Raw genomic sequence first — 22,750 nt, 5'->3', positions numbered from 1 at the left:
TTTACTTAACTACCGGGGTGTTCTAATGTTGGCAAAATCGCGGCCTGTGTAGAGAATTGCAATTGCATGGTCGCGTTTGTGACCAGGTTTGTGTTATCGCGAAGGACACGAGCGTTTGTACGGTTGTTCCTATATGAATATATAGAGTATAGTATAGTATAGAGTGTACTAATAAAAGGAATCATAGCATGCCTAATAAAGAAAAAAAGATGCAAAGAGTATGATTAGAAGTGCATAAATTGACCGATACTATTAGTATACATGAGTATACATGAGTAATGGAAAAGCAAACTAATAGATGTACAAAAGAACAGATTAATGAAGTTGAATATAAAACACATGTAACATAAAATCAATCTACTTTAACTCGTGCAAATGTTGTTTATTTGCTATTAACGACAATTGGATTCTGCTAGACTTTCATCATGCTATGCTGACCGGGAATGGATGATTCACGTGCGTCGGTAAATTAATTGTACCTTAATTTATCCAATCCATCCCTCCCGAATAAATAGAATCGAATGCACAACCGGAAAGATTACCCACTATTCTATCATATACGCCAGTTCTGCATCCATTCCCTGAGCCAACTGTCACACATATTCAGACGAACACATACACAGATAGACATACGACTAGCACATAACAATTGTACACTAGTATTGAAAGCTACAATTACTACAAAACGACAACTAAGATTTTTATTGATGTATTTATTAAATTAATTTAATAATTCAATTAATTTAATCAGCCTGTGCACGATGACGAAGTCGACCGATAAATGGACACACAATGACCCCTACTGTGAGCCCCTCCACCAATACTGCCATTTAACTGAGGAATAATGCCATCAAACACAGCCCACAGCAAAAGTCAATGCACGTCGACCCGCCAGCCGGTCACGTCAGCGCGCACAGACCAACGGTTGAGCGTTAGTATGGGTTGGCGCAGAGTGCGAAAAAACATAAAACAAAAAAGACCCATAAGCCCTCCCTAATAACAATTGTAGTTTTATGACACTCTGCAAGGCTTTCTTAAAACCTAGATTACACTTGTAGTGTGCTATAAAATTTCAATTGTTACTTGGGTTCTCGGTCTCCTCGAAGCGCCACTATCGAGGCGTAATGCAATAACCATCTTAAAGCAATTGTCTGTCAGAGGTTCTGTAGCACTTATGCATGCAATATGCTTGATGATGTTTGCAATACCGTCAAACCATTCAACCTAGGGGAGGGGGTTGCGGCAGAATTGAAAATTTGAACATTTATGTATTGTTTTCGTCTCCCACGTTTTGGCATACCATTTTTAACATCCTAAAGCACATTTTAGACTAATAAATAGAAAATTTATTTTTTTTAAATCTACAGTGGTGTAACCCTTAAATATGTTTTTTGCTTGCATATATTTTCAAAATCTCGAAGCATTATAGCGAGATTTTTTTGTTGTTCACTCTAGTGACCCGATTCTCTGTTCAGAATCAGTAATTTTCTCCACATATGGCTCTGAAACGAACCCACTTGACAAGATCTGGAATTAATTACACAGGAATGAACACTAGTATCATTCCCATGGGATACTGGTCGACAGTGTCAAGCAAAAATATAAACAATTCTAGAATGCACTTACGTATGTCTGAATATAAGATACCGGCATGCAAACATCTGCATTTTCTCAGGTAATCAGACTGAACTTCATGTATTAAGGGGTCCTACATGTCGCTCAAACCTAGAATTGGAGTATATTCTGGCTCTACAACAATTAGCGGAGAAAATTCAGGTCAATTTATACTGGGTCTCATTACATTGTGAAAAACGAACCTATGCGTTAGCAAGAAAACGATCAGTGATAAATTTATTGTCCTAGAGCTATTGATTGAGGTTTTATTGAGTGCCCTGCGACGAACATTGATGAAATTAAAAAGAAGACGATCTGCTTAGATTAAACAAAAAAGAGCTATACGCATTATGACAGGATTACCTTCCAGTCATTGTTCGAGCAAATATAATCTTATGAAGATTGGTATATTTACAAGTTATAGGGTGATGTGCCTATTATGGCAGTAGAGCCTATTGTGACCCTATTTCGTACCCCTTGGTTTCGAACCAAGCATATGCGATAATGACACTATCGATTTGGCTAAAACAGGTGAGAAAAAATAAACTCAAGTTTTATTCTTTATTTGTTGTGCACATATGTATTTAGAACTATCCTCTAAATCCAACTTTTAATTAAAACAAAACCACCTTATTGAAATATCTACTAATCCGCCTCACTCACGTAGTGAACCGAAACTGGATGCAACGGCGCTTAGCAAAATAAACTTTTACGAGCCAGCATTTACCGCCTCATATCTCGTTGTTCCAGCACAAATATACTAAATATTGCACTGATACATACCTTTATTTTAGCTGGAGAACCTTTTTACGATAATTTCACTTTAAAATCACTCGTCAAACACTGGAATAGGCCTAGTGTTATAATAGGATAAAACTAAATACGGGGGTTCCTATTATTGGCATGTTTTGCTGATACACTACCACAATCAAAACCAACTTTTTGTATCCATCATACAGAAAAGAATCACCAGTGCGGCCAAACCAAAACATGAATTTGTAAATATAATGTACTGCAATTTCAGGTATAAGTAATCAATTACTTCAAGTTATTCAACTAATTGTTGATTGCAGATATTTTATTTTCATCTGCACATACAATTCGGATCGGGAGAAAGCAATGTGTGATTTGAAACTTGTTATTCCAGTTGCTAACCTTCGAATGGTTTTTTTCTGCGTGCGCAATTCTGGGCGCTCTGCTACTAACAGCTGATGAGTTTCATTGATGTGCGTGATGTTTACGTTTGTTTTGATCAGCTGAAAAAAGCAGAATGATTCGTTTTACAAATCACACGTTGGCGTCCATGATCTGGATACCTAGTTAGAATCGACGCAAATGGAATATGAGGCATTGCGTTTCAACTAGATTGTTTTTCGATGAGGTGGAAATTGGCACACCCATGAGGCGATAATTGGATCGTTGAGGTGGGAATAGATGCACAGAATGGAACATTTATTTTCATTTATGCTGAAAATTGAGGCAATTCTGCTAAATAAGCATTGTATAGATGTTTAAGAAACAGTACACTGATACTTTATTCTGAGAAAGGTTATAGATAATATGGCTTCTTTTAAAGTTGTTCAAAAAATAGTGCGACCCTCTCCCTAATGGTGCCAAAATAGGCTCATCACCCTACATGCCGCATCTGTGGATCTAAAAGTGAAATATCAAAACAAAATATCATAGCAGACCGTTGCACAGTGGCACGACTTAGAACAAAAGATGGACTAAAGTCCAAACTTTGCCGTATCGGTTCAAATAGGACGATTTTATGTAATTTTGGCACGCTGATTTCGTTTTTGACATTAGAACATTTAAAAAATAAGCGTTTACTGTTCATTAGGGTGTCTCAAAAATATTTTTTTCGTTCTTAAAATTTGTTTATATTAATTTTCGTGTGCTAAATCGTTCTTGATATTAACACAAGTAAAAAAAATCATACGTTAGGGTGGCTCAGAAAAAATTACTTTGTTGTGAAGGTTCAAAATTTTTTTAAAGAAGTTTTTGTGTTTTTTTAACTTTACTACTTATTACAGTGGCTCAAAAGCTGTGGCTGTCTTTTATATTGCTTTTTCTTCAATAGTTATTTTGGAATTTATTTTCCATATTGAAACGAATTTATTGACATCTTATGAAGGGGTTTCAGAAATGACTATTTTGTGTTTACATATTAAATAAGATGTATTCGACTAATTTTGGAACATTTAATTCATTAGTGGGTTACTTGATATGAAAGCTACATTTTCTATTAAACACTTTTACCGTTGCCTTCCGTTTTAATTCCACTATGATGAACAAAATGCACTTTTCTGTTACAGATACGTATTTCGGCTACAACTTGCAGCCTTCTTCAATGTATTGTATCAGAATTCTGTAACAGAAAAGTGCATTTTAGCATTTTGTTCATCATAGTGGAATAAAAACGGAAGACAACGGTAAAAATGTTTAAAATAACATTCCAATAAGTCGCTCAAAAACAGTGCTTTTGTTAAAGTGTACATTTTCTATTATTTTCAAAACAAACATTTTGAGCGTCTTAGTGGAATGTTTAATTACATTCACTAATTAACATTAACATACTTAGATTGCTTATTTCATATCTTAAATGAAAATAAATCCAAAACCCTGTTTTCGTGTGCATGGTTCATTTAAATAAAAATGGTCTTATTTTATTTGGATAATATCGCATACCCTTGAGCTATATCAGTGCTATGCAAATTCGGATCAAAATAGTCTCACCGAATGACTGGAACGCAACTGTGTTCACTTCCAACATTTTGGCAATTAATCCTTTGTGCTAAACACTGTCGAAAGCTTTTTCGATGTCTAGAAGAGCAACTCCAGTGGAATAGCCCTCTGAGATATTTGCCTTTATCATGTTAGTTACTCTCACAAGTTTATGAGTTGTTGAATGTCCAATACGAAATCCAAACTGCTCAGGAAGAAAAATAGAATTCTCATTGATATGTGACATTGTTCTACTTAGGATAATTTTTTCAAATAATTTACTAATAGAAGAGAGTAAACTAAGTGGTCGATAGCTAGATGCTTCTGCTAGGTTTGTATCTGGCTTCAAAATAGGAATAACCTTGGCATTTTTCCATCTTTAAGGGAAGTATGCTAATTCAAAACATTTGTTGAATATTTTGACCAAGTATCTCATGGTGATTTCGGGAAGGTTTTTAAGAAGAATGTTGAAAATTCCATCATAACCTGGAGCTTTCATATTTTTAACTTTTTCATGATAGATTTGATCTCATCATAGTTTGTTTCAACAATATCGTCTAGAGACAATACTTGATTTGAAACGTATTCATATTTTTGTAAGACTTCGGTTTCAATAGGACTCACAACGTTGAGATTAAAATTATGGACGCATTCAAACTGCTGAGCAAGTTTTTGAGCTTTTTCTTCGTTTGTAAGAAGTACGTGGTCACCTTCCTTCAAAGCTGGAATTGGTTTCTAAGGTTTCTTAAGAACCTTAGAAAGTTTCCAGAAAGGTTTAGAATTGAGTAAAGCCATGTCAAGTGATCCTCGAATTTTTCGCAAAATCACCGATTTTCATGAGATATGTTTTATTGTATAGGGATTATGGTAAATATCTTTTGGTATAAATATTTCGTTAAAACTCCTTTTTTCCTTTCAGATATTAACTCTTAAACTTTATTGCATGATAAAATTGTGAATTTTATATCTCAAAACTTACTGAAGATAATTGAATGAATTTTTGTACACTTATGGAATGATATTTACACTATCGCATAAACATAATTTTACAATATAATTATGTGAATAACCGTACTTTGCATCTACTTAAAAATTTCAATTGTATTTTTTCTTGTGTTCTTCACGCTAAAAAATTTCAAAAGGTATGTCAAACTACGCGTCAATCTATCACCTTCAATAATCTATATTGATAATTTTTCATTTTTGTTTCTATCGAGAATTATGGATGATTTTGTAACGGTGCGTACCTTCAACGCACGGCCCACTTTGATGCAGCCCGCGAGAACTTTCATATTGGCAACGCCGCATGTAGCAACGTCCTACTGCGTATCGCTTTGGCAGAGCGTATTTTATGTCCAAAATTGCCATCTTCGATATTAGAGCAAAAAGATAAGCTTTTCTGTGTGGATGTTTAAAGGTGAACATATTCCGAGTAATTTGAATGGTTTTTAGTGTTATATTTTTCAGGAATTATTTATCTTTCTGTCATTCAAACTCTCAAGCCGGCGCGCTCGGATGTTGGCAGTTGCTGTGCAAACTTGAGCAATGGGCATTTTTGAATCTGCATGTATATGACTTTTTTTGCAAATTGACATATTTTACCACTTTTTATCGTCAGTTGGTTCTGTCTAGGTGTTAGCACAGTATATTTGCTCAAAAAAACATTCGTTTGTTTTTATGTTATAAATATGGTTCGACCAACCGAATACTGTATTTCGTTAAAAAAGTAATGAAGATTTTGAATTATAAATCGTTGATGATTTACTGAAATTTGATGAAGTAAATAATATCTTACTAGAACTTGGAGAACCACTAATTAACAGAATTGACAGAAGCAATAGCGATAAAGAAAACACGCCACTGCGATTGAAAAACAGATTCAAAGTAATTTTTTTTTTCGCAAGACACTTTGTTGTTTATAAGTAAGATCACTCAGTGGACATAAACAAGCGAAGTAAAATGCTGTTTTCATAAAATGTTCCATTTTCCTGTATAACGTTGTAGACTAGTAATGAATTTGGATGAAACATCGACTAATAACGTTTTCGTTTTTAACCTGGTATACACCGGTATAGTGAAAAAAAGAGATAGACTGAAGTTTGAATGAGTATAGCCCCGACAATACTGGTGTACACTGTCAAAAACGAAAATGCCATAACAAAAGTGTCTTCGAAGATGGCAATAACATAAGCGTATTATATAGATGTATGTTATGTATCGTTATGTATCGGTTCTTTGCGATACAGTTTAATTCCTAGTAACGTTAAATTATAATAAAAAAGTATTCATTAAACAAAATTGTTTTTGTTGTGCACTTCGGTCAAAAAAAATCTAAACGTATCTCAAAATATCCAGAAAACATTACCCTTTGATAATCCGTATATAAAAGTTTGTTCTTTTGCACCAATCTAGAGATGTGGTTTCATTTAGTCATGCGATGCACGTTTCCTACGCGATGCGCAGTAGGACGTTGGGACATGCAGCGTTGCCAATGTGTAAGTTCCACCAGGCTGCATCAAAGTGGGCCGTGCGTTGAAGGTACGCACCGTTACAAAATCATCCATAACTCTCGATAGAAACAAAAATGAAAAATTATCGATACAGATTATTGAAGGTGAGAGATTGACGCGTAATTTGACATACCTTTTGAAATTTTTTAGCGTGAAGAACACAAGAAAAAATACAATTGGAATTTTTAAGTAGATGCAAAGTACCGTTATTCACATAGTTATATTGTAAAATTATTTTTATGAGATAGTGTAAATATCATTCCATAAGTGTACAAAAATTCATTCAATTATCTTCAGTAGGTTTTGAGATATAAATTTTAAGATTTTATCATGCAATAAAGTTTAAGGGTTAATATCTCAAAGGAAAAAAGGAGTTTTAACGAAATATTTATACCAAAAGCTATTTACCATAATCCCTATACAATAAAATATATCTCATGAAAATCGGTGATTTTGCGAAAAATTCGAGGATCACTTGACATGGCTTTACTCAATTTGGCTTGATTTGTTCAACCTCTTTTGCGAAATTCTCCACTGGAGTAGTCGTTTGTGGCCAATCAATTCCTCCGCTGTAACTCGACATTCTCCTCTTCGGCCAATCTGAAAAGAGACTTTCACGTCCGGAAGGAACGTCGAAAGCTCAGTTTGAAAGGGTTTGAAGTCGGAGATCATCACTGTTATAGGCGGAGGTGATTGCGTTTTCTTCTCATTGCCATTATGCACAATGCGAGGAAATTTAGAAATTTCATCAGCTTCACATTCGAATAAAACATCGAATGAGTTGCTGCAGTCAATTGAATTTTCGGGTGGAGAAGATACCCTTTTCCGTTTAGGTTTAATTTTTGGCACGCGGCCTTTCTGGGAGGACCCAGGCATGTTGAAAGAATTAAATATTTCTTTAGGCTGAATTGTTCTTGAAAAATGTTTTAGTCTTGAAAAAGACTGATTGAGTAGAAAAAGTAGGTAGTCTTGGGAAAGACTGATCGAGCGAAAATATAGGTAGCCTTGAGAAAGACTGTTGCTGTTGAAAAACTCTAGGTAAACCAGGAGCTTCAAGATTTGTGACCGGTTCGAACGAAGGTTCAAGCCGGTATAAGTTCCAGAAACATTTTATAACTTATTTCGGATGGTTGAAAATATTTACTGATTTTCAAACATTCTTAATACCTCTACCATCTAAAAAAAAATACTTCCCACTCGGCTCCTTACTCTTGAATACTGGTAAAACCCTTGTAGATCATGCTCTCAGTGCTATTTGAAAGATGTGCATGTATTCAAATTCAATATTAGTAATAATTCATAGTTTTTTTTAATTTTTACTGCTTATCGCAAGTTTTCGCAAAACTAGCACATACTCATTTTAAAGAGAAAATTAAAAGCTTTCGAATGAATATAGTGTGATCGCGGGCATTCACGGATGTCGTTGTTGTCATCGCATTAGAAGTTCGAATTCAATAAAAATTCATAACAAACAGTTATCTAAACACCAACTAAACCAACTAGTGACTTATTTTTGGCGATTTTACGATGTAAATTTATCACACGGATAATTTTGGTGAAGTAATGCAATGCATAAAACCAACCATTTCTTTGAAAAACGAAAATAACCGGATGTAGTTCCTATGGTCAAATTATACAAAAAACACTTGAATTATGCCCTTAAAAAAGCTGCCAAAAATTCATCTTACGTTCAAATCACTTAAAATCTCGCAAAAATGTCTCTGATGGCTCAGCTGATAGGAGAAAAATACTAGCGAGAATATCGCCTAACATTCATCTATGGACTTAAGTCCGGGCTCGTCCCACTGTGCGTTGATACAACTAATGTTGTTTTTGCTTGACCCCGAAACTAAATCAGGTTCCCACCCCAACCGCTGTTAGGTCATACATTTTGAGAGCAGTTGGGGTTAGATTCTGACTCAGGTTTGCCTCAAGTAATAAGCACATAACGAGTCGTCGATGAAGAAACACTGGAGCCATTTGATATTTGTACTACGAGCCAAAACAGGTAGTGCGCTTCACACCAACTGCATACCGATAAAGACACTCACTAGCATGTTATCTATTCAGAATAAAAAAAAAATCGAACAGTTTTCCAGGGTTTTGAGACAAAATTGCAAAGAGATTTATTTTCCATTTTTTATTAGGTTCAATACCCGTATCCTAGCGATGGTATGTGCAGTTTTAAAGCAGTAGTTAAAATAAACCGGAACTTGCAAGTTGCCCTTAGCTACGAATGCATCCCACGAAATCGTTGTAGGGTTACTCAAAAGATCATTTAATTTTACAGATCTCATTAAAATTTCGACGATACCTACATATATTGCATTATTTATTGCCATCGAGTATGCCAAAAATGAACAGCGCATTTTGTTGAAATTCCTATATGAAAAAAAACAGATAACTTTGTTGGTAATTTCGAGAAACAATATTGATCAAATCGAATGCAATTTGTTCTCTATATGGAATGCCATTATGGCAACTCAACTTGGTGGTTGTTATCAGAAGGAAAAGTTCTGTACATAAATCCGACAATCTCCACAACTACGACCCATGATCCATCATCAACGCGACCCGAAAAACAAAAATCCAACGGTCGCTCGATTCTCAAAATTCGATTCAGGTAGGTTGGTAAAACAACGCCTCCGAAGTAACATGACTCTCTGCTATAAAGCAAACGAAACAAAGCAAGGCCCGCTGGGGATTCGAACAAAATAACTGGTGTGGAGTCGATTGTAACCAAAGGATGTGTAAGCAAGTAGGGTAGGTACATGAGATGGGCTGCTATGTCTAAAATGAACTCTTCGATGACGGTGGTGATGATGATGATGATGCTGATAATGACGATGAGGATAATAACATCGGCAACAACGGATGCCCGTACCCAAGGGGACGACGACGACGATGAAAAAGGGTCGGTCAAGATAATGCTCTTAGAACCCCCTAAGGTTTCAGCTGTCGAGTCGATAGCTCTGGGCCATGCGTCCCAAACAGCGACGTGACGTGCACGTTTGCCTGGACGCACTTCCCTGCTTTTGCGCATTCTCAACCAAGTCGAAGCCGATGATGACCCGCAGGCCAGACAAATAATTTGCTGTACAACAGGCAGGCAGCAGGCAGCGGCGTTCCATTTTTGGTTTGAACGGACGAATACAACGGAACAGAATACCAACTTTTTCTGGTTGTATTGTGCCATGGAAAAGTACCATTGGGTTACTGTAGCTGTTCTAGAACGTACCAACTGCGCATTTTTCGTTCCTTTTCGTTCAACGCACACATACACGTAGAGGAGCTAATGGAGGGAACGGAATGACTACCACCATCAGAGCTGGCTGTGATTGCCATTTCTGGATACCCCTGGAAACGTTGAGTTGAGAGACTAGGGATGGGCAATTGGATTGGGTAGGTTTAGTTGATAGCATACCCATATGATGCCATTAACCGACCAAAAACGGACTGAAGAAGATAACGTACAGCAACTTCGCTTGTAGATTGTGTGCTGTCGGCGGTCTCAGCTGTAGTTTATACAACATATTGGAAAAGTACTGATGTAATTAAATGAAACCGCAGATGCTTGGAAACATGTTCTGTCTATATTCGTATCCGAAAAACTTGGGATGTACATTAGTACTTGTTTAAAAGTAAGATTTTGAATTTTGTACTCTGCCTATGAAATATAAATGGGCATATTGGTAGATGACACAAATAAATAAAAAAAACCCGCTAAAAGTAGGTCGAGAGGTAATTGTTATTGCAAATATAAGAATTATTATTTGGATGTTAATTTAATAATCAAGGCCAACAATTCCGAACTTTCCAAAATGAGACATGCTTATCAAGAATCTAGATACGTCTTGAAGCTGACAAATATGATGTTCTCCATTTGGATCTAGGATATGAGATACAGCGTGGAGCTTCACTCTTCAAAAAACAAACAAATTATCAGCGAAGTATTCTGTATCTAATTATTGTTCGTGTTTTTTAATGTTTGTATGGATATAGAGATTTGGGGGCCTTCTTCGTTTTTAACCCCTCCTCCTCCTCCGTGGACAAGCGTGGACAATTGCTGTACCTCTTCCCTACGATGTCCACGTGGAATTTCCAATTTTTTTTGGGTAATTTCATAAAAACTGGGTTTTCACAATAATTTTCCTATGTGTTAGACTATTATGGCGAAGAAGTACTTAATGAAAATCGTTCTTCAACCACTTCAAACTTCAACCACAGAATATCATACACTTTTTTAGATATTTATGACATTTTCATGGATATATTTCATTTCTGAACGACATTATGATCTTTTATATTTACGTTTTAAAGATTCAAGCAATCCAAAATTAGTCACAGAAGGTTGAATCAAATGAGTCAGACAGAATTTTTGTTCTCAGATTTTATTTCGCACGATTTCCTCTGGTTTTTTTTATGATAGATGATACCATTACACACTATGCTTTTATAAGCACTTTGACTATTATAAAATCTTCAAAATAACGCCAATGACGACACAAATTTATTTCATTTTCTTATAATAGACAAAAATATAATGAAAAGTCCACGTGGACATTTCCGATACCCCCACCATCTGCCCATGGACTAGCGTTGACTTTCTCGTGACTCCTACCCTTCCCTAAATTGTCCACGTGATATATGGATGGCCCCTTATTTGCCTTCCAATTCAATTCACTTTTGATGTTACAGGTACATGTTTTAGCTGATCTAAGGTTTCATTGAAAAACCCTCGGGGAGTGGATTGCACTAGTCTTGCGTTTTCGAACAGAAGAGCAGGCCAGTCGACGAGTTCCTTTCCTACTTCTGCTCGAAAGTGCCAAACCTACACTGCTCGAAAGTGCAAGGAAAGGTCTCGTTCTCAAGTTATGCATTTTTAAACACTAAAAATACTAAAATAACAACTATTCACGGTCAAGACCACGTAATTACGAAACCGTCAACTATTTTTTAATTTTTTCGGCATAACCCAGCGCAAAAATAAAAAATTCAAAAAATATTTTGGTGAATAATAGAGTATAGAATAAACTTTAAAAAACATTATTTAGAGATTTAGAGTCTTCAGCCAAGTAATTTTTTTTAATCTAAAGATTTATTTGAAACGGCTCAATGCGTTAGCACAACTGAGCCGTGGGTCTTTTAATTTTTTTTACAAAAAGTTAAAATAAAAAAAATGCTAACAATGTCGGTATGCCAGATCTTGTTGACGTAGTTTGCTGCTGCGTGTTGAGATCCTTTTCCTTGGCGGTGAAGCCGCTTGGGGGTCGTTCAGTCTGCCTTCTCTCGCGTTATCGTTCCCGTCCATGTCATCATCGGTACTGATTTCTTGCTGTTCACGATCAGAGGTTCTTATTTGTTTCTTGTTCTTACGGGTCGCTGTTGTAAATCCGTCTTCATCGGTATTTGCTTCTTTATTGGAGATGCTAGTTGTTTGTTTGGGAACGGTTGTCGTGGTCGTTGTACCTGTATTATTGGTTAATTGGATCGTTGTTTTTGGTTTATCTGATGGTGTCTGTGGCTGCTTGTTAGAGTTGGCTGTAGTAGATGAGTTTTGACTAGTTGTTTCGGCGCATATTTTTCCGTAGTGGGCTATATGGTTACAGAATTGGCATGTTGGGGTCTGCACGGGATATGTGATTAGCGTTGTTTGCTTGTAGGTCACGCCATTCTTCGGTGATTTGCATTCGATAGTCATGTAAGAAGGTATTGGTTTAGTCACTCGCATCCTCACAATACGAACGCCGTTGGAAATGCCGGTGATTTCTCCAGGTGTCATTCATAATAAATTCTACTTCTCCATATTGCGACATGATTCGTTTGATGTAATCTTACCTAGTGCGCGGGGCCAAATCATGGATACGCACGTTTCCATATCGTTTTCCATATGCACGGGGATCTTGATTCTGGTGTTATTAAATTCGACCTCGTATTGCATGTTGTTCTTTGCAATGAAGTTTTTGGCCTGTGCTAAGCTTCTAAACGTGATCAAAACACAGTTTTTTTACGTGATGTAGCTGAATGTACGAAACTTCAGCTCCATCAAGCTCCATTTCCACTTTAACTAATTGTTCCACTTCCTGAACTGTGGGTCTAACACGAGTTTTATTAAAGTCGATCGAAATCGTGTTATCCCGTAGCACGGGCACTTTTATTTCATTTCGCAAACTCATTTCACTCCGCAGCCGGGGCAACGACACAATTTGTTTGTTCACTGATATAGAACAAAAGCTGGCTTGATTCACTGGTGCCTATAGCCTGCTATAGCGTTGTGATTTTTTTGCTTCTGCTTTGTGAGAGGTCAGATGATAGACTGATGGGATGAATTTGCTGTGGGCCGTGTTTGCAAACATTGTTCCACAGTTTAATGGCAGTGTTAGTGGAAGCGGCTCGCAGTTGGGGTTATTCTGTGTCGATTTATCGGCCGACTTTGTTATCGTGCACAGTCTAATTAAATATACATAAAAGTAGAAGCCTATTAGTGGTTGTTTTGTTGTAGTTTTTAGTACTAGTGCACTATTATTATGTGCTAGTCTGTGTTAGGGTTCGTCTGGGTATTTGTGACAGCTGGGTCAGGGAATGGATACAGGTGTATACGATAGAATAATGGGTAACCCTTCGTAGAATTCGGTGGTCACTGTTCGTTCTCAGCAGTAGGACCCATTTCCTGCCATCAAACTTTCGGCACACAAAACTCAAGCGAATTTAAACGCAGTACGAAACACTTTGACTATAGCACAGATTCTATTTCAATTGTTAGGCATGAAGTAGTGGCGAGGGCAAGGGACGTCTAGAAATTGTGTTCTGCCGCAAAAGTCACTTTCCGGTGTTCAATTCGTGCATTTGCTTCGATTCATTTGGAAAGATCGGACTGGATAAATTAAGGTACGATTATTTTACCGACACTGGCATTTAGACGAGTTCAAGTAGTTTGATTGCATGTTACACGTGTTTTTCTTCTACTGCATTTGCCTGTTTTATTGTATTTCTATTAATTTGCTTTTCCACTACTCATGTATACCAAAAATATGCATAGGTGAGTTTATACACTTCAAATTAATCTCCTTGCATCTTTTTTTCTTTATTCGCCATGGTATGTTTCCTTTTATAACTATAGCTTAAATTAGATTCATACGAAGACTTATAAACACAATCAATTGCATATTCTCTCATATACACTTACAATCTCTACCATTCCAAACGTACAAACGCTCGTGGCCTTCCCGATAACAAACGCGAACATGCAATTGCAATCATCCACACATACTTACGCCCGCGATCTCACCAATATTAAAACACCATCGGGGTGATGGTTTTAGCACCTACAACTGATCTGTGTTGTATTGGATCTGTATTGCTTTTAATCCGTATAACGTCAGGCACGATTAATTCTCGTATTGTTGCTATTTGTACCTATCGCCCTTTTCTAAATTCTGTTTCTTCCTCCACGTAAAGCGGAATAATTTACTTCACTATAAAAGTCCTGTGCCGTTCTATCTCCCAGCAAATTCGTTCACTCGAGTAAATCGTCTTCACTGTTAATGAAACTATCTCACAACCTTAAACACTTTTTACTAACTTTCTATCTTGCCTCCTTTTTCCAAAATTCCTCTACCCACTTCAATCGCTATCACCTTTTCATCACACTTCATTTCTTCTCACCTTCTCTGTTTTACATGCCCTATCAGCATTATTGATGCTCATCTCGATGAGATGTCAACAAATCAGCATACTCACGCGGCAGTGAGACGGTGGGCCCAACGTTTTCTTCGATCCCTAAACCTGGTTCAGGATTCAAATCTGGCCCAGATTTACCCTTGACTTCTAACGCAGCTAGTCGCGCTGTCGCTCGTTTAAACCTTCCAGTCCTGGTTCGAACCCATGCCGTGGAAGGCCATCATCAGACACGATTGGTTTCTCAACTACACCACGGATCCAGTATTTCCGGATCGTGCCTTCAGTGACATACACCAAATCCCCTGTTTTCAGTGGACTCGATTCACTGAACCACTTTGTTCTCCGGTTGACCGTTGGAACGTACTCCTTAATCCAGCGTTTCCACATCTCGTTAGCCAGTTGCTGCGACTGCTTGTAAGCATCCCTTAAAGCTTCTACAGGATGCGGTGGCGGCAGTACTGCGTTCGGTTCGTTAGGTGACACTCCCCGAAGAAAATGGTTCGGAGTGAGTTCCTCTGCGTACGTCAGTGGACAAGATTGAATTATGTCCTCAGCTTCAACGATAGCAGTCTGAAGAACTTCATCCGACAGCCGCTTTCCGTCGTCGAGTGCTACCAACACTTCCTTCACTGAGCGAACCAATCGTTCCCAAAACCCTCCCATGTGGATTGATGCGGGAGGGTTGAATGTCCACTTGGTCCGGGCCGTTCTGTTTTCCTCAGCGCAGTCTTCATCTATGCTACGAATTGTCTCCACTATGCTCCTCGCAGAATCGTTCCATTGTCCGAGAAAAATTCAGCCGGCGGTCCTCGACGGCAGCTAAATCGTCGGATCACGCTTGTGTCGTTAATCCGTGTATCACCTCCTAATGCACTGCGCGAGTGAAAAGGCACGTAAACAGTGCAATCCACCGCTTCTTCGTACGACGTCCGATGGCCACATCAAAAGGCCCCAAATAATCGACCCCAACGTGACTAAATGGGCGAAGGTTCGGAGTGATCCGTTGTACAGGAAGTGGAGGACGATTTCGGTGCACCTTTTTCGAACCACCGCATGGATTCCAGGAATATAAAAATGCTGCTTTAGCTCATTTTTTACCGTTTCTCGATATCCGTGTCCAAACTTTTCGTGGTACTATTTGACTACCAACTTCGTGATCGCGTGATCAACAGGTAATATCGCCGGAACCCTTAGATCAAACGGAAGAAATTCCGCCCGCTCGCTTCTGCCCTCCATCCTTATTAACCCATGCTCGTCGATCAGCGGCGTTAACTTGAACTTTCTCCCTCTTGATGCATGAATTGAAGCCCCTGTACCAAAAGACTTCCGGAACGTATATCTGGGTCCTTGCCCCTTCGTGATCTGGTCCGCCAAGTTGAACCTTGTTGGCAATCAACGACAATCTGACAGCTTCGTAGTACTTAAGATCTCGCCGATCCGAAAACCGACAAAGTGTTTATATCTGCGCTGCACCGAATGGATCCAAGACAAAACAGTTGCCGCATCACCTGCTTCGAAATCTAAATGTTGTGATTTTCTCGCACCGTTCTTGCAAGGCGTTCACTCTCTTCTAGTGTTCAGCACGTTAACATACAAACGCTTAAGACTTTTACGATCATCCACGCACACCGACGCCCGCGGTCTTGCAAAAATGAAAACACCCCGGTGATTAAGTAAATATTCAACACTAATAAACTTATAAATGTTCGGCTTAGCTTAGCTTAGTTGATCGCCCGTGAGTTTCCCGTGATTGATCAAAACCTGTTGAAATTGTATATTGTACCAATTGTATGATACATGGGAGTAGTACATCATACTCAACGTACAACCTAAAGAGACTAAGATCATGGTATGATCAATAACGTAGATGGCCACGCCCATGCAGGTCAATTTTGGGATGGGATGGACTATTAGTTCAACACTTGTGACTATTATGACCGAGAAATTCTCTGCATCATCCACACGTGTCGCGGGATAGAATTGGTGTTAGTAGGTAGGGAAATGAATCAGGATATATCTTCGTGAATATTGTGGTTTAGCTAAGTACTCACGCGCTTTGTCTTTTCATTTTAGATCAATGTTTTCAGGGATTTGAACTCCAGTAGAAATATGAATGCCGAATAGGCATTTTAAGAGTTATAATTCTTCTTCTTATTATTATTCCACGGGGCGTCACATAACAGGGTAAAGCCGCGTGGAATATAATAGAGGTATCTTTTCATCTATAGGCAATATGATCTTAGCAATATGTACGAAAGTCGCTCGCGATCAATTTTCGATAATTCGAAACGAGCAATTTAAACTTCGAACAGCCGACCATCGGTAGTATTGCTTCTTATTAACACTTCAATGATTATTTCCAAAGATTGCAGTATAAAGCAAGCGTACAAAAAGTATAAAGATATTCCAAATGAATGTGAAAAACCACTGCGAAATGTTGACAAGTTGGCATCTTCACTCTCCCTATCGGACACGATTCCATAATTGGGTTAAATGCCAAATTGCAAACGACAGAAGAAGAATGGATGGGAGAAGAGCAGTACTGACAAAAACTGACTACCATATAAACGGTTCGAATTCGAAAGAGTGACGCAGAATACGGCACTGGATGATTTTGAAGAAATTACCAGGAGTGTGATTTTACGAAGTTTAGCCTCCGATGACCCTACATTTTCTGACAGAATGAATTTGTGGAGTGTTCAAATGTTTAGCACATGTTCTGCCAACATGGGCATCGGCATGAGGAAGTCATCGTCGAAAGAGCAAGCAGTCAACTAAAAGCAGCGGCTGAAGGTTCTCGTGAAGGATGTCTTCCTTGCGAAGGGCAGCGTGGTTGTAATCATGAACCTGACACTCGACGAGAATCGGTTATTTCACGTCCGCCATGATGAAGGTGAACAGCGACGTAAAGTGCATCTCCCAAACGAAGTTCCCAAAGATGGCGTTTTTGTAGTTGACAATTAGTGAGAAAGGAATGTCAAAACCGTTCTTTGCAACTTGCGGTTAAGGCTCATTAATACTACCCGAAGGATGGTGGCATGTTCTGAGTTGATCTGACGTCGGCACATTACGCGAAACGTTTACTGGAAGAAAAAAGTCGTTTGAAGATCCCAGTCGTTCCCAAGAACGCCAATTCTTCTAGGTCCGGCCAATTGAAAATTTCTGGACGAACCTGAAGCAGAAGATCTATTTGATATGCTTTACTGGAGCCGTACAGCTTGTTTCTCAGAAGAGCTCATTGTCAGAATCACACTCTCTACAATTGCAGACGAGACGGGAAATGTTGCTCACTAAAACACTACTTAATGCCAATTGCGCCAGGTCTTGATTCTGATGGTGAGATTAAGTGCACGGTTCAGATGCGGCGCATCAGTGCAATACCGTTGTGTTTGAGAGATCGTTGTGCGTGGATGATCGCGATTGCATGTTCGTCGTTGTGTATCATCGCGAAAGAATCGGGCGTTTGTAAGTTAACGTGCTTGATCGTGTGAGCGTTTGTATGTTGCCTGTGCTATAGCGTGTACGTAACTTCGCGTGTATAAATTCGAATTTATAGCCATGTGTCACTTCGCATATTCGCGTACGTTGTAGGATGATCGCGCGGACGATCTTCAAAATACTTTTTGCTCCTCATTTCCTTTATTTCCACGACATCATGACAGCGCTGGTTAATGACCAACGCGCTTTTGATTCGTTTAAGCGAAAGGTATTGCAAATCATCACAAGTTCAGAGTAAGCCAGAACGTGGAGATAGCATATAGATCACACAGACTTCGTCGTTCCGCTGCGTCCGATATGTTCTCGCACCTACCAGAGAGTCAATCACAGCAACTATTTTACTGGGTTTGCCATCCAATACAGTAAGGACACGTTTTTATCAGCCTCTTGGCGAATTTTAGGCTGATAAAACCGTGACATATATTTTTTTTAAAGTCGAGGGATGATATAATCGGGTCTTCATTGCATTACAATCAAAATTTCAGGTCCCTGTAATCGATAAATTCGCACTGGGTGTTCAACGCATGGTTCTTTGGGGCCGTACACAAATGACGTAGCTTTTTTCGGCGATTTTTGACCCCTCCCTCCCCCCTCGTAGCATTTGGTCACAAAATTCTAACCTCCCCCTCGTAAATAACGTAGCACTTACCTACCCCCTCCCCCTCGTCCCATGCAAAGCGCCCGGGTGATGAAAAAAAAAATTACATGTTTTTAAATTATTTTAAATAAATGTCCTTTCAGAATGTTTGACGACTTTAAACAACATTTTCATTATAACAGTAAATTAAGCCCATTTCATCACAAATATAGTGTTGATAGTTTTGTTTGGAATTTTATATGCCAAGGAGAGCATAAAGAGAAGTTCTCTCAGTTCACAATCCTACAGCTGCCAATGATTCTAAAAAGCATACGTTCATCTAAATTACTAAATTTTGTTTGATTGAATCCGAGGTGAAAATTTAATTCAGCTTCCAAACTAAGTCTAATAGTTAGCAACATTAACTAACTAATGTAGCAAGTTAAATTCGCATACAAAATCTTTTCGCATTTCTGTGAACTTGTAATTCCGCGAATCGTAAAATTTACCTCATGAAAGACCGCATCAAAAGTAACTTGTTTGAATTTAAATTTACTTCTCTTGGGAATAATGGAGGATCATTAAATTGTTTTCTCTAAACAATGGGTTTTAAACTTAATGCTACGTCGCACAACTTCTGACCCTACCCTTCCCCTCGTCAGACTTCGTCACAAATTTGGTACACCCTCCCCACCCCCCAAAATGCTACGTCATTTATGCATGGAAAATTTGTGTCTCATACGCGGTCTCCACGTTCTGTCTTACTTTGAACTTGAGATAATTCGCATTACCTCCCACTCAAACAAAACAAGACCGCGTTGATCATTAGCCGGCGTAGTCAGTTTTTGTTAGGAACACCCTAAGTTGCTCAATTAAAGTAGCTATAAAACAAAAACCTTGAGCTTGTGCGACCACCCCTGGCTGCTACTCCGTTATCGATCTGGACTAGCAGAAGTTGCACAGGGAATCAGTAGATAATTATGCTTAGGAGTAGCGAAACATCTTTCAATGTGCAACTCCTGGTAATCCTAAAGTGTTTATTGATCAATATTGGCGCCCAGACCCGAACGTAGATCGCGGAAGGAAAGGGAAGGAATTGTTAGTTCAAAAGTTGCTTTTGCTAGAGGCCGTATATACTACTGCGCACTCCACAAGTATCACGGGAGGAGGATATTTGTTAGTAAGTATAGAAGTTGGATTCTACTTCTTCTTTACCGACGCCAGAGAGGTAACTCCACTATCTGGATTCATCAACTCATGGACCGGGGACCAACGGCTTTACTTCCCTTCCGAAGGAAGACGTGACCACAGATTTTTTCACATCAGAAAAATCTCAACGACCTCGGCTGGAATTGAACCCAGGACCGCCATTCGGTCACGCTTACCACTAAACCACCGGCGCCGTCTAAAGTAGCTATAAAATAAAAACCCTTGGAAATACAACTATGACGTCTGCGGTAAAGTTACTTGGTACAAGTTCCTAAACAATGTTGCTGAAGACTGCCACATTCTATCTTCCCACATTCAGAAAATAAATATTGGAACTCCATGACAATAAAAGTCGCTCTGATACCATGTACATCTGAATATGGCCTATTTGATGATTATTGGACATCGTATCTCTAAAATATAAGGTTTGGCTACACACAATTTTATCCTCCTAAATTGTGCATTGGATGATAAAGCTGTATTATCGTGTCCACTATGTAGTAATTGACCTCTGATACAAAACCTACGACCAGTACGAGTGCAAGTGTTTTTTGGTCTTTCCGTTTTGATATTTTTTTTTATTGGGCAAATTACTAGGTATCATAATTCTCCAAATTACCTGGAGATTGTGACCATTCATAAAATCGACGGAAACTATTGACTATTATATAGTTTACGGGATTCATAGTAATATATGACGTTAGATTGGATGGGTTACATAGACGATAATATTGTTTCATTCAGAATGTCTCTCAGCATGGTTCATTTTCTTAAGTCAAAAAGAGATTCATCTTTTAGCAAGATTCTAAGCACCATTTTATGTTTGAAAGAATTGGTGTATGTTCAGTCCTATTGCAGACCTACTCGTTTAATAGCGGTTTAAAATGAGCTTCAACATTAAATTCTACTATCCCCTTTCCAACCAAAGTCTTTCCTTCCTACTGCCATTTAGCTCCCACGCAGCTCAACACTTGCCGCTAACATAAATTTTTTGAGCATCCCTACTTGTTCAAACTATTATTGAAACCCGAGTTGGGATTAAACCGACCCATCCAACGGCAGATCTAACTATCAAACGAACGAACGAATGAGAGACCGAACGAGACAAACAACCCACGGTTCAGCAGTGCAAGTAAACATCACAGGCACGAAGAAGAAAAAGCAAAAAGGTTTTGTCGGTCCCCTACCCGGCCGGCTAAACATATTCCTCTTATATCCCAAGTGCATAGCATTTGCCAGACCCTTTTTACCCTCGTATCTCCGCTGTGTACAAGAACGATATAAGATTATATGACACACCGATCTACCTACCCGGCCAACAACCATTCAACTGATACGACCCCATATATCCCACATGGTCCGCGCATACGAGCTCTTTTTACCCTTGGAACGAATACCAAATGTGATACAGAGGCTGAACTAAATATAATCGCCCATCGTCGAACAGCGAGTGAGTAACCAACACCAATAAAACCCACCGACGAACTGAACGACCCTCATCAAAAATAAGAGCTCTTCGCAGTGCTGAACCAAATTGGCGGCTGCTGTGCTTCCTCCCACAAAAAGCTATTCTAATGCTGGCCCTGTCTAGCAGGGTTCGACCCATGGGTTACTACCCCTACATCCACCCGCTAGCCCTCAAACCATAACTGGAAACCCATGGCATCCAAGTTGGGTTCTCCAATTTATCAAACCCCACCTCACCCCCCGCACTGTACAGGGGTAACTCCGTTAACCCTTGGAATATCGATTTTTGAACCCTACTAACATTCGCAGAAATTGTTTCTGCTTGTTCGTACTACTGTTCAGGTACCTACCTTTACCGTGGTGCAGTTCAGGATCTTTGATACGACCGTATGCGGGGCGAATGGGTTTCCGCCGCGCACCGGAAACAGAGGTAGCATATCAGTTCCATCCGACTCCGTCAGACAGAGGCGACAAATATTCTCGATGTTCTTCGGCAGACTTATCATGGTTGCGATTTATCCCAGGCAAGAAGAGCCGGTGCACAGATTTTCACTTAATTTCTTCACTTCTATAGCAGCAAGACGAGAGGCAGGCGGATCTTGAATTTTTCATTTAATCGGCTTGATTGAGTTGAGCTGTGTGTGCTACTGCGGTACAACACTTAACTAGTAGGGACTGATATCAACACTTCAAACCTCGCGACTGTTTATACGAGCAAGGAAACATCACAACAAAACGCACGCATACACGAAAAACAAAGTCCAAGCGCGCGCTCCCCCGGTCGTAGTAGTCTCCTGGTGTGCCTTTGGGTAAAAGATGTTAATGACGATGACGATTGATGATCGCCTCACACAAGCGAACAGCAGCAGATGTTGCGACGCGCAAGAAAGAACTTCACTTTTTTACGTCCGCTTGCCTCGACGGATGGGCGAAAAGTGATGAACGCGACCCAGCTGGTAAACACGATACACTGCGAGTGGATGGTAGAATGAGATGGAGGTATACGGTGTGAGGGAAATAAGCGTATAAACGGAAAGAATGGAATACACATTTTATGGGTAGAAATATAATTTCTCGCATTTGAATGTTTTGGGAAGCGTTCAAAAAGTGTTGCAGCCAGCGTTGTCAGATGGTTTCATATAATAGTTGTATCACTTTGAATAGAAAATCGGTATTTATCGGAATGAGTTTTATATTCTTGTAAACCAATGTCATATTATAGTTATTTTTGAACGTGTAGGGTAACCAACCAATTTTAGACCCCTACATATTTTGGATTCTGTTAATGTATTTGCCTCCTGCATTGCCAGGTTTCTCTGAATTTTTTGGATTGATGCAACAATTACATTCCTTGGGTTGTCTATGAAGTTTCAATGTAATTAGTTCATCTCTAATTTTTTAAAACTAAACTGAATCCATAGCTTAAATATCACCGAAAACGTTTCAAATTTCAACGATAGCAAAGAGG

General features: G+C 38.9%; 1 protein-coding gene across 1 annotated transcript in view; it reads right to left on the bottom strand.

Moving 5' to 3' along the window:
• Positions 1–22,203, bottom strand: part of LOC131689354 (spalt-like protein sem-4) — a 53,149-nt gene extending 30,946 nt beyond the window's left edge. The window contains exon 1 of the mRNA XM_058974384.1: positions 21,633–22,203. Coding sequence (XP_058830367.1) covers positions 21,633–21,788 — 156 coding nt within the window. The 5' untranslated portion in view covers positions 21,789–22,203. The remainder of the gene's footprint in view (positions 1–21,632) is intronic.
• Positions 22,204–22,750: the final 547 nt, after the last annotated feature.

This window comes from Topomyia yanbarensis, chromosome 3 (assembly GCF_030247195.1).
Source record: "Topomyia yanbarensis strain Yona2022 chromosome 3, ASM3024719v1, whole genome shotgun sequence".
NCBI lineage: Eukaryota > Metazoa > Arthropoda > Insecta > Diptera > Culicidae > Topomyia > Topomyia yanbarensis.
Note: the sequence above shows the minus strand (reverse complement) of the source record. Positions and strands in the feature narration are given on the sequence as shown.